The 12,361-nt window shown below is 30.0% G+C and overlaps 1 protein-coding gene across 2 annotated transcripts in view; it reads right to left on the bottom strand.

The window, feature by feature from the left end:
• Positions 1–6,959: 6,959 nt before the first annotated feature.
• The window catches only part of LOC148276169 (uncharacterized), a 45,572-nt gene continuing 40,170 nt past the window's right edge, over positions 6,960–12,361 (bottom strand). For both annotated transcript variants that reach the window (XM_088234663.1, XM_088234662.1), the window contains exons 4-7: positions 11,018–11,201; positions 9,376–9,618; positions 8,618–8,764; positions 6,960–7,805 (exon numbers count right to left, since the gene is read on the bottom strand). In XM_088234663.1, coding sequence (XP_088090789.1) covers positions 7,564–7,805; positions 8,618–8,764; positions 9,376–9,618; positions 11,018–11,201 — 816 coding nt within the window. In that variant the 3' untranslated portion in view covers positions 6,960–7,563. The remainder of the gene's footprint in view (positions 7,806–8,617; positions 8,765–9,375; positions 9,619–11,017; positions 11,202–12,361) is intronic.

Raw genomic sequence — 12,361 nt, 5'->3', positions numbered from 1 at the left:
ATAATAAGATGTAGTTTTTGTTTTAAAAAAGAGCACTTCGAATAGCTCACCGACAAAAACAAAGTGCAAGTAAGTACCTACACATTAAAAATAAAATAGTTTTGGAGTGCGACATAAATTTTAGTTATATTATGATAAATAAATATAATCTAGAAACGGGAAAAAGTTGTGGTAAGAGAGATTCGAATCTCAGACCTCTGAGCCTTTATAGAGCCCATTATACTATCATTAGTCAAGTTTAAATTATTGCAGTGTAGATTTTGTGAGATTTGTGGGATTCGCTGTGTAATAAAGACCAAGAGTTTTGTAATAGGTATTATGAAACTTTGAAGCGCTTACTAATTTTTCCAACTAATAAATACATACTTAAATTAGCTTCTGAGTATCGCTAGCCCAAAGCAACAGAGAGATAAACCCAAAATGCCCGATTTTGAGATACACATGCACATATGTTAATAAATTAAATTAATTAATGTTTTCAAATAATAAAATATTGAAGTTAGATAGTTAACTTGTGTGAAAATATAGTATTCATAATCTACTTCAAATAATTTAATTCAGTCAGACCCTTAATGTCTGATTATCTCAAAATATGTTCTTCAGAGATATCTCACTGTGGCTTCGGGCCAGCAATATATAAACTATGAACAGCTTGCCCATCCACTACAGCATACTGCATCTTTTCTTGGCATAGCCCACCTGAAAAACTGCTCGTTGTCGAATGAGAAAAGCTGCCCAAAGTAGCTCTCTTTAATCTGGTTGCCTTGGCATCTGTGTGCCAAAATAAAATAATTCATCACCGACTGAGATTAAATTGAATAGACATGATCAATTTGCCGAAACGATTACAAATCCTTTTAAAAGCCTTGAAATTATTTTTGGTAGCTACTAAATCCGTATGTCTGACAGGACCTATAAAGGCCCAGGGATAGTAGCGAGATGCTCCATTCGGTATCCATGAAGAAACACAAAGGGACAAAATCGCAAGATGCGTTCAGACCACAAGATTGATTAGGACATCTGCAGCAGCACGAAGGGGAATTAATATAAAAAAATCATTGAATTTACCATGACCTGATAAAAACTGGATATTCCAGTGATCAGGGATAACCCAAGGAGACTTGCGCCGAGACGGATTGAGGTGGAAAAAGAAAGGTGAAGAGGAAGATTACCATCGCAATATAAACATAAATTTAGATCTGAGGTGAAAAATTAGATAAAGGAACTCTTATTTATTCTTTCCCCTTTCTATTTCCATCCTTACTACCTTCCCTCTTTATTTATCACTCTCAGGTTTAAAATAATTACTAATATTAAAATACAATTAAAATTTAAAAATAATAAAGAAATACATTAAAATCATTTAATATGTATAAAAAAATACTTACAAAATTACATAAAAATACTAATGGATGTTACAGTAGATTTCTTAATATTCTAAATTGTCAGTCAACATCAATTGAAAATGTATAAATTTACAACGGAAAAAAAATATAGGAATCAATGTTGCAATTTCCGATATAATATGGCAAATACTAGATACATACAAAAACAAAGGTATGTTATTTTACATAGTTCACCAACAAAATAGCTTAATTATTCATTTAAGAATTAAATTTGATTGACTATATAATACGTATGTATGCCTGAAAAATATAATTTCATAAAAAAAAAGATAAATTGAATGCGAGGATCTTATTTTTTAAATATAGGTACAATTCACCAAAAAAGAGTAAAAAATTATTGAGGGCGCTAATGTTGTAATGGCTTTCCTCTTATAGTAGCACATCGTTGCTTTAGTTCGTTTTTGTCTGACAGACCATTTTTAAGGAAATTAAGTTAAGTGTACAAAAGTTCTATGAAAGGCTTTGTGTATAAAATTCAAATAAAAAAAACTTATTTTTAAAATTGTTTAAGGGGTTTTTTAACGAGTTTTATTTTAAGTTATGGTCATTATTTATGCCTGTTTTGTAAAAAATCTTTAAAGCTCTATTTCTGCAGATTTGTGTTTTGGTCTGTTGGATAAAAACGAACTGAAGGGATGACTTAGCAGTATTGAAATAGAACATTGTGACCTTGTGTGAGTAACCAATCACAAAACAAGCCACTTAAAATTTGGTGTTGCCAGTATAAAAAATAATTGTAGTTCAGATTTTCAATGTTTTCTACTATTTTTTGATAGATTTTATATTTCAGCTGATAAAATAATGACTAAACTGAACAAATTATAAATAATACATAAGTGTAAATAAAAATTTCCTATCTAAGGTATTGTATAAGTATATTATTTTACTAAACGTATATTATACTATGCTCTGAAGAAGACTAGTAGAAGATGAGCCTTTACAAAGACTTATATTACTAAGTAGGGTATGTTTATAATCATCTATAGACTGTATTTAGTACTGAGCTGCCATTTTGACTAATGTTCTATTGCGAGATGTGAAAGTATACATCAATTAAAAATACACATGAAAGATCTTTATTGGACCAATGAGCGTTATTCATATATGTATGTATATATTTATAAAAATATTTGCAAAAGTAGATTAATTCTTTGATTCTAAAAAAGATAAAATAGTACAAATCTTCAGATTGATAAATATGGTAGCTCAATCAGTTAAAATGTTCGATGAATCTCAATTATTTTTGTGAGATTTCTATTTATTTTATTGGAATTTTTAATCGGAATAAGGAAAGATTCACAATTTTTTGTGAGAAACATAACACTTTTTTTATGAATTTATAAGTTTTTTCTGGGTGAAATGGTACAAATTCCATATGCCATTGGAAATTTCTAGAAACAATATAAACATGCAATTATCCCCTTAAGGTATTATCAAATTCACAAAAAAATGGCTAACACATAATATGTGTGTAATTACAACAAATTCTTTAGTAAAGGTTTTTGTAATTTATTTACTCTGATAATTTTATTTTAGACCAAGATCAAACAAGTTTTTTCAAGTTAGATATTGTATCGTTTTTGGATGACCAGAGTTGGTTTCATCCAAACAACTTCTCATAATTATTGCACATATTGGATAGATTTTCACAAAATGTAAATTGCCAACTGTATAGACTGTTTGATATACAAAAACATAAAAAACTGAGCACACAATAAAATATACCAGCATTTACTTAATATATGTAGGTAATAAGTGACTAATCTACATAAACTAAATGAATACATTGGTGATTATTAATTTAATTATATTACGTATGTATATTGTAAATGAGTCGGTGACCCAGAAGTATAAACATGAACTCAAAAACCTACGCACATTTTAAAAGAAAACATAAAACTATGAGAGTTTTTGACTTGTCTTTGGAATGTTTGAATAATATACGTAATACATATTTATATAACTTGGGTCATATTACACGGACAGCTAATATTACAAGTAGGTAGTAAAATAAAATATTTCTTAATAACTACATAGCTACGCATCACCAGAATATTTTTGTCACTTTCACATGATTTTATATAAATCATTTAAATGTGACTAATAGCAAATTATAGCCCTTAAAAACATAATAATTAATTACCTTTGTGTATTTTTTTATTTTATTTTTCATGCTGCATGGATGAGAAATGATATACAAAATTCAAATGTCTTTCTGTCTGCGCTGAGATTCAAGCACCAGATCAATTTCATGTATTCCAAATTAGATTAATCTAGTAAAACTATTTAAAACTTATTTATTTATGATTACATTACACAACACCCTGTTATCTCGTAAATAAATTCAAACTTGGCCATTTAAGTAACTTTTTGGCCATTTTTAAGTGTTTATCTATTTACAATTTCTAGCAAGTCGAAAAAATAATTGTGCATGTTTATAAAATGTTACTATTGGTAGACAGGCACTCAGTAACTATGAAATATATATCTTATCATTCCATGTCCGCTCCCTAGCTGGAGCAAATGGGATCTACAAACAGCCCCCAACTATTAAATCATCAGTATACTAATAAAGCCTCTACATGACAAAATTTGAGAGAATAAGTTAAAATTGTAGTGATGTTAATATTTCATTTTTCGAGCTTTATCAACTGATAAAATTTTCCGGGGTTTAGTTTCATAGTTAGCATATATAAAAACCCACTAAGAAGTTCATAAAATTTAAAAAAAAAATCCATTTACTAGTATTTTTTTTCAAAATCTCATATATTGAAACAATTCAAAGGAAGGGTTTCATGAGTATGTATCATGTCGAAATTATGAAAAATGAAGACCGGAAAAGACTTTTGTTGAGTTTAATATTCTAATAGATTTCTCTCAGCATAAGCAAAGTTATATCAGTAGAATGATGAAATATAAATTAAAAAACAGTTGCAGAATATTCTGGATGGTACATGTTTCAAAATAATCTACAATCATAATGTACCAATTAAATTTACGTTGTGTTTATTTGCGATTTTTAAACACTTCTAATAAATTATTTAGTAGTTTAAATAAATTTCTATTGAAAAACTTATATGTGTATATATCATGATGTAGTCTTAGAATAATAAGGCTTCTACGGATTTTTATTGAAATACACAGTTCATAATTTATTTTATTCTTTAAAATTAACAAGTCAGGAATTACTTGTAGAACTCCATATTAGAAAAAAACACACATACAAAATAGGTGTCAAAAATGTTTTAAACATAAGTAGGATCTGATTAAGAACTAGCAGTGTTGCAGCATTCATCATAATATAATATATTCAACAATAGAAGAATACCATCTGCACAAACATGATTTAAAAAATACAATAATTGTGTTTAGTTTGGCTCGGAAGAGCAGACATAATTATTTGACTTGACTTTGTCAAAAAATAAACATGATGCATCAAGTAGTGTGTTTACTCGATTGAAATACTCTTTTAACAAAAAATTACAATTAGCTTTATCCTTTGTGTTGAAGTAATACTCTACTCTACATCAGAATTCAAAATATTTGATAATAGACCATGTGAATTGGAAGACGTGTTTTTAAATAGAATAGAAAATATATTGTTTTATCTCTATAGTTTTATCTAAGTAATACAGGTGGCTTTCGAGGCGATAAATGTGGTGAATTTGACCAGATATAAAAAATTATGGTCATCAGACATTGAATAAAAATACATATAAAAAAGCCTATTGCTAGACAAGGTTTTGTCAATATATTATTATGTATCATCAGACATTTTTAAGTCAATTAAAATATATATTTATTTTCAGTATATTTTTTATTTAGTTTTTGAAATCATGAGAAGAATGGCCACATAAGTAATTTTGATAAGCTGCAGGAAAACAATATCAGAAACGACATGAAAAACTGCAGTATTTCAATTTAAAATGCAATATGAATAAAAAAAATATTGTGCGTGATATTGACTAGAAGTTAAGAAATGAAGACATGAGTGGATGAAGGCATCATGTGGCAAACTTTCAAGAATGTACTTTTTTACATAAATAAAGATTTTATGCACAGCTCTTTCACATAAAGCTTACGGCACTATAAAAAAATTGTACTGGTGTTCAAAACTTTAACCCCAGATATTTCAGCATTTTGTTTTTGTCACACAACACCTTCATCCATTCATGTCATCAAATATAAATATTTTCTTTATTATCACTATCGCCCAATATTTTAAAATAATTTTGGCATTTAACGAGTGGACCTCTAATATAGGGCAAATAATTCAAATTTGTTGCGTAATATATGTAAATACCATTTCCATTTTATGTTTGAAAAACTAATTTTAATTGTACTACACGGGAGATTATATTTTCCAGAGATTATAAAGAGAGTATGTGTTTCTAAGCGAAAATTTGAGATTCTTTATGAAAGTATTTTAGGGAAAGAAAATATAACTATTTATAATTTCAACACTTACCTATTTCACAGAACAATGTGTTTCAAAAATCACAATAACATAAAACATATATAATTTTTGTGAAACATACAATCTAAGAATGTCATTAATATCAAGAGATTTTTTTGTATTATGCACTGTATCTTTGGCAGTCACTGAAACCAATACATGAGATTTTTTTACTTGCTGGCCAAACACATGTTTTTACATATTAAAAACTGTGAAATTTCATAATATATTTTCATTATCAATAGAATTCAAATTTGATAATCCACCAGATCGTAAATTCAATCAATCAATTTCAAAATGTTTCCATTTTTTAAAAATTTGATGACAAAATGGGGAGGTTTTTATTGTCTGTATAGATAAATGTTTTTAACCGCAATAAGAGTAAACAATATAGGTATTAGTTAAATAATTTAAAATGGAAAATAACAAAGTTTGATTTAAGACAAGCAATGCATAGCAAGAAAATTAATCTCATCAACATTTTGTGAATTTTACAGGAAAAGCAAAACAAATTATACAGTAAAACCTCATTTTTACGTTCCTCTATTTTACGTTTTCCCACTTTTACACTGAAATATTTAGGTCCCATTATTTCCGTACATTCCCATTCGCGCGACGCATGTCTAGGAAGAATAAAATCTTTACATCAATAAATTACGATGCAGAAAGTTTAAAAATTCGGCGATATAAATATTATTTGAAGTTATAAACATAATGTGAAAAGAAACAGTTTTGCCACAATTTTTGTTAACAGTTGAAATTCTGTGAAAGTGACTAAGAAAAGTGATACCGTATAAATAAAATTTCCTAATATTTAGGGAAAAAATTATTGAATGCATTTTATGCCAATTCAAATTTTTATTTTCGTGTTTTTAAGGTTAAGTAGCTACATAAAATTATTTAAACATGTTTTTTTCAATTCAATAAAAAATACCACATTGTAGTATTGCTTGAAAAAATACAAAATATTTTTAATTAAATAATTAGTAAATATGAATAATCCCCAATTATGACAGTTCTTCCAATTTTTCTGCAGTATATTTAGTTTAGTTTAATACAATAATTATATTTTTATGTAATTTCATATTTTCCAAATATTTTTCATTTCCTCACTTTATAGTTCTCCTCAGTTTTACACTTTTTTGCTGCTCCCTTGAAAAACGTAAAACAAGGGTTTACTGTATATTTTTGATGATCAAATGATCATCAATTTAACTATTTTTTGTTGTTGTTTAAAATCACTAAATCAAACAAATCCGACCAGTTTTGGAACAAAACTGTTATTTTGTCAAGATGTAAAAATAAAGTAAACAAAATATTTTGAAATAATAGAAAAAAAAACAGTGAGGTCCCCAAATACATTTGCCAACATGCGCTCAGTGTTTTGCATCCAAATTACAGATTTTCGGAAAAGGAATGAGGAACAATATTGAATTGAAAAAGGAACTATTTTGATCTGAAACTGGTGGGCATATTAAATTTTATTAAGTAATTTTAAACAAAATAAATTAAAAGCTTAACTGCTTAACACAGAAAATTACAAAATTTAAGCTTTAAATACAAATTAAATTGAACTAACCCCGAAGAAAGGTAATTAAGTATAGATTTTTTTTTAGTTATGTAATTTTGCATCTATAATTTGCATTGTAAAATTCACAAAATGTGTCCCCTCAAATTTGATGTCAAAATTATGTGAATTATTTACAAGATGCCACCGGATGAAGTGGTCGCTTCCTGGTTGTCTATTTCGGTGATTGGAGTTATTTTGGCGCGAGGGAAGAGAGTACTATAGGGCGGCGGCGGTTGTTCCAGTTCCTCGTAAGTCGGGGGAGGGAGGTGGCGGTGGGGGCGTGGGGGGGAGGGTCCGAGCCCCACAGCGGCGGGGGCCTCGCAGTCGGGAGGTATGGGCGCCTGGGGAATCTTATTACGATGGCAGCAACATTCTGGAAATCATGAAATTCAAATGAAATAAAAAGATGTGATGGAAATGTATCACAACACTCTGTCATTGGTGGAGTTCAGAGAACTAGTGACATCATTCAAAGTAGTTCATTTTGATAAAAATATTTTTGAATACATTTTTGAGAAACTTTGTCCTACAATTAAATGCTTTAATTTTCACTTTAAAAACCTACATTTTATTAAACTATATGTTAATTATCAATATTAGTAGACTATACACAATACACTTTTTAAGAACTCACCCATTTGTTACATACATGTTTTTTCGACTTAAATTGAAATAAAAATTTTTTTTTCTTCCCTTATTTCAAATGATATTTCCTCACAATATAAATTTACAGCTCGGTGCACCAACGAGTTCTGTGTTTTTGTTTTTTTGCAAAATGGCAGCCTTATTTTACTTTTGTTTCTTGTTTCATAATCCGGTTCACATTGATAAGATTTTTTGTTTTTAATTAACTTATTTGAGGAAAAAACATTATATTAAAATATATCAATTGACGGACTGTCATAATTTTGATATATTTTAGCATAAATTTAATATTTGTGCATATATTCTTTCCAAAAATAATTCTCATGGCCTTATTTTGTAAAAAAAGTAAGTTTGTTTTTTCATCTTCAGCAACCAAAATTAAACTACTACAAAAATAATTTAAACGGAGTACAATAATGGTATTATTTGGACATGTATTATTTTGCATGAATCCACACTTATATATCTTCTGATTCTTCCCACAAGAGAAACCTTGCCTAAATAAAGTAATTATATTTGTAATTTGTCTAAAAATCTTACCCCATATGGTAAAGAATACCATCATCATGGCACAGATGAGTGTCCCAAGAAGCAAGTACCCCCATGGGCCATAGGGAGCGAGTGCAGCCTCCAGGGCAGTTATTTTCTTCTCTCGTTTGGGAGTCACCGACACATTCATCGCTACATCTGATATTAAATAAATTTCAATTAGCATTATTTTGATTATGTCCAATGTTCTATTTTGTACTTAGAATTGAATAATGCCCGGACATGGTCAACTTTTTAAAATCAATGTACTTAATCAAATACTCATATTTTTATAATACAGTACACTGTTTCATTAAAATATTATATCATATCTCTTTCAACTTATTTTTGTAATGTAACTACACTTAAAATAATATTTAGTTTTATATAAATTATCCTTACACTGTATAATATTTACCAGTCTGATGAAGTCGATTAGAGGGTGAAAGTGCTAATTGGTCAAATAGATAAGTGGAAGTGAACCAAGTATTTTAAATTGGTAACTTATATTTAAATATAAGTTGTTATATCATATAAATAATAATCAATAAGATATGTATATATTCGAGTTATTAAATGAGTCTTATGAGCGCAGAATTTTCCAGCATCAAAGTCAATGACAGCCGACAAATTCTTGATAGTTCTTTTTTATTTATTTAGCTTGGATAGACAAAATAATAGTTTCAAGTCAAATTTAATGAAATACCGCAATCAGTTTTGTAAAGCGCCCGTGAGGCATAAAAAATATACATAATAATAATAACGGTAACCTTCTGTGGGAATAAACTGCATGGTGTCCAGCCCTAGGAACTCTTGGTGTCGGGAAGCGATGCGGCGCACTAGATCCTCAGCCCAGGTGGCCTTCCTCCTCTCGCACTCCCGCATCCCCTCATCTTCGTCCCCCTGGGGGCAGTGGCGCACCCCGTCACAGGCCAGAGCTTCCGACACACACAACAGGGGGTCCTCCCCGGCGCGCAGGCACACTACTTGATCCACACGCAGGCACTCCGCCCCTGAAAAATTACATTTTTTTTACAAAACCAACTGACTGGTACACACTCTTCTAGAGCCGTTTTCTTTTAGTCGTTTTGATTGATTTGGTTAATTTGTTTCACCACGACAGGCCAAGAGGCCAATTACAGTGAATTATATAGCACAGAAAACCCAGACTTAAGAAAAATCACATTTAATGTTGTAATCTCACCGGGAATTGAACCTGGAACCCTTCATTTCAAGGCAAGTGCCATTACACCACAAGGGTCGTAAGGAATATGGTAAACAAGCTGTGGTATGGCAAGGTTCAAACTTTGGACTTTCTGATCCAGAATCTGCAACACTACCACTTGTAGCACTATGAAGGTTGCTTTACAAAATGTTACAACCTCACTGTGGGTAAACATCCATTTTGTGGAAATCTGATACTGACCGACCACGCGATTGCATATGATTGTGTATCGCCGTGCAATCACTTATAAGATATTTGAATGATTGCCATTGTAATTTTGAATCCTTGCACAGCACAATAGGGAAATATCACATAGGCACTACGAATACCGATAAAAATATATGACATTGAGAATAATTAATTGTATTTTTAAAATCAATATGGATATTGTGGAGAAATATTTTTATAAATAACTTTAAAAAAGAAATTATAAAAAAATATGTTTGGCACTGATAATTGTGATGTCAAGATTTGTGACGATGTTATATAAAAATTTTAACGGTTAGGAACAAAGTTAAAAATTAACATGAATTGTGACGTATTAGGGGCGTGGCCAATGCAGTGACCGTTTTTGCGGGAATTCAAAATTACAAATTTAAAAATATTTTTTATGCAACTAATAGGTAGGATTTTTTTTTTTATTCAACAGTATTTCATAGACCGTTATTACTTAAAAAATGTAAAAAAAAGTGATGTTTCCCTATTATTGTTTATTCATTCGAGTTATACAATCCATTGTGTCGTGCCTGTTCAACCCAGTATTCCATAGAGCCTGTTCGCGAGAAGAAGTTCAAACAATAAGGTTTGAGCCCCAGTATAAGGTGAGAACTTTTTGTTATTTTTGTATTGTAGTTCAGTAATAATGCAACTTGCAACCATAATAAAGCCGCAAACCCGCGACTTGTCGTTTCGTGCGTCTGTCTATATTTTGATAGGTGGCGTGATCAACTACAGGGTCATGACCTGTCTCATGCCTTTTAGGTTTAATTTTTTTTTAAATTTGCTAACAAATAATGTAATTGAACATTACTACTACTTCCTGCTAGTAAGTTTCTACACAGCACTATATTGCGTATTGAAGATTTGAGAACCAAACACAACAGTATCATAAGGTAAAAAGTTTACTACATAAGCCCCTACGACATCTGTGTATACATGTGTACACATTTTATGGATTTATGTAATACCTGCATTTACAGCTGTGACAATAAGCCTAAGGTTATCTGTCTTCTTGGGTAGTTTGGGGGGCCACCACTGTATCCGAATGGGCTGGGGCAGCAGCTCCAGAGGGCCCCTGGCCATCTCGGGGGCACACGGAGACACCTTCAGTGCAGGGGCCCCAATAGATCCATGTTTGGCATCCAGGTAGAACTGGAAATATGACATTTCATTTTTTAGATGCCAAATTTCGAACAGAACTCTCTGAAGAAAATTCTCATTGTCAAAAAGATTAACATGAAAGTAAAATAAATGGATTATATTCAATGACATACAATATATTCAGAAACTTTATTCCCATACTAAGTTCATCTAAGATATAGCACATCGTTCATCGTTCTTGCTCTAACTATAATTTTTTTTCATCTATTAATGTATATTACATACCCCTTAATTTATTTAAAAATAAATTAAGACTTATTATTTCTGGCTTTATGATGCACACACCTGAACACTTATTCCCACACTAATACAGATAAACACACATCTACACTTACTCTCATACAAATACACGTAAACACATCCTTTTGTTGTAACACAATTTAATAATATGTATGATTTTTATTTAGAAACTTTGCTGGTCTGTCTTTAAATCGTATTTTAAAAAAAATGTTATTATATCATTGTCGACTGTTTGTTTCTTTAAAATAAATAAATATTGTGTTACCCTCAACAATTTGAAAAAATACAAATAGCATAGGTCATGCAAGAAAGAGATTTACTTACATATTTCTTTAGTTCATATTATGTATAAAATTACAGTAGGTTTATCCAAACTCTAGTCATCTGGATTTCCAAATATCCAAATGTTATCAGGAAATGAAAAATAAAGGAGATGTTTTTGATTAAAATTTAATAGTGCAATTAACTTTCCTGGACACATTAGGTAAGTTTTTATTTGTGATTCCAATTCAGTTTATTATTTCAAAATAAATCAAATCTGGCACTCATTAATCTGGATAATTGGAGTTTTACTGTATCTACTTATTTCTTCAATTGGATTGTATTTACGAATAAAACGATTTGTCTGTTTTGTTTTTCACAGTTAAGTGCAATTAATGTATTTTTTTCATCACACACGACTGCATATTTCTGCATAGCATCTGTCTGATTATGATGAAATTCCGTTAGAAAATGAAAGCACGGAAGGCAATTGCCCACGAATTGAAATGCCATTTCTTCACGCTAGTAATTTAATGTAATTAATTATATGTCATTGATTATATCTGTACCTCAGAGGCAGACTGCAAATCCAATCGTCAAATGTTCAATAAAAGTCTAATAATTTATTTCAATTATTGGTATTTTCAGTA

The sequence above is a fragment of the Micrasema longulum genome, unplaced genomic scaffold, assembly GCF_059751315.1.
Source record: "Micrasema longulum isolate JH-2025_06_02 unplaced genomic scaffold, ASM5975131v1 h1tg001265l, whole genome shotgun sequence".
In the NCBI taxonomy this organism is placed as follows: Eukaryota; Metazoa; Arthropoda; class Insecta; order Trichoptera; family Brachycentridae; genus Micrasema; species Micrasema longulum.
The sequence above is the reverse complement of the archived record's forward strand: the minus strand, read 5'-3'. Positions and strand labels throughout refer to the sequence as shown.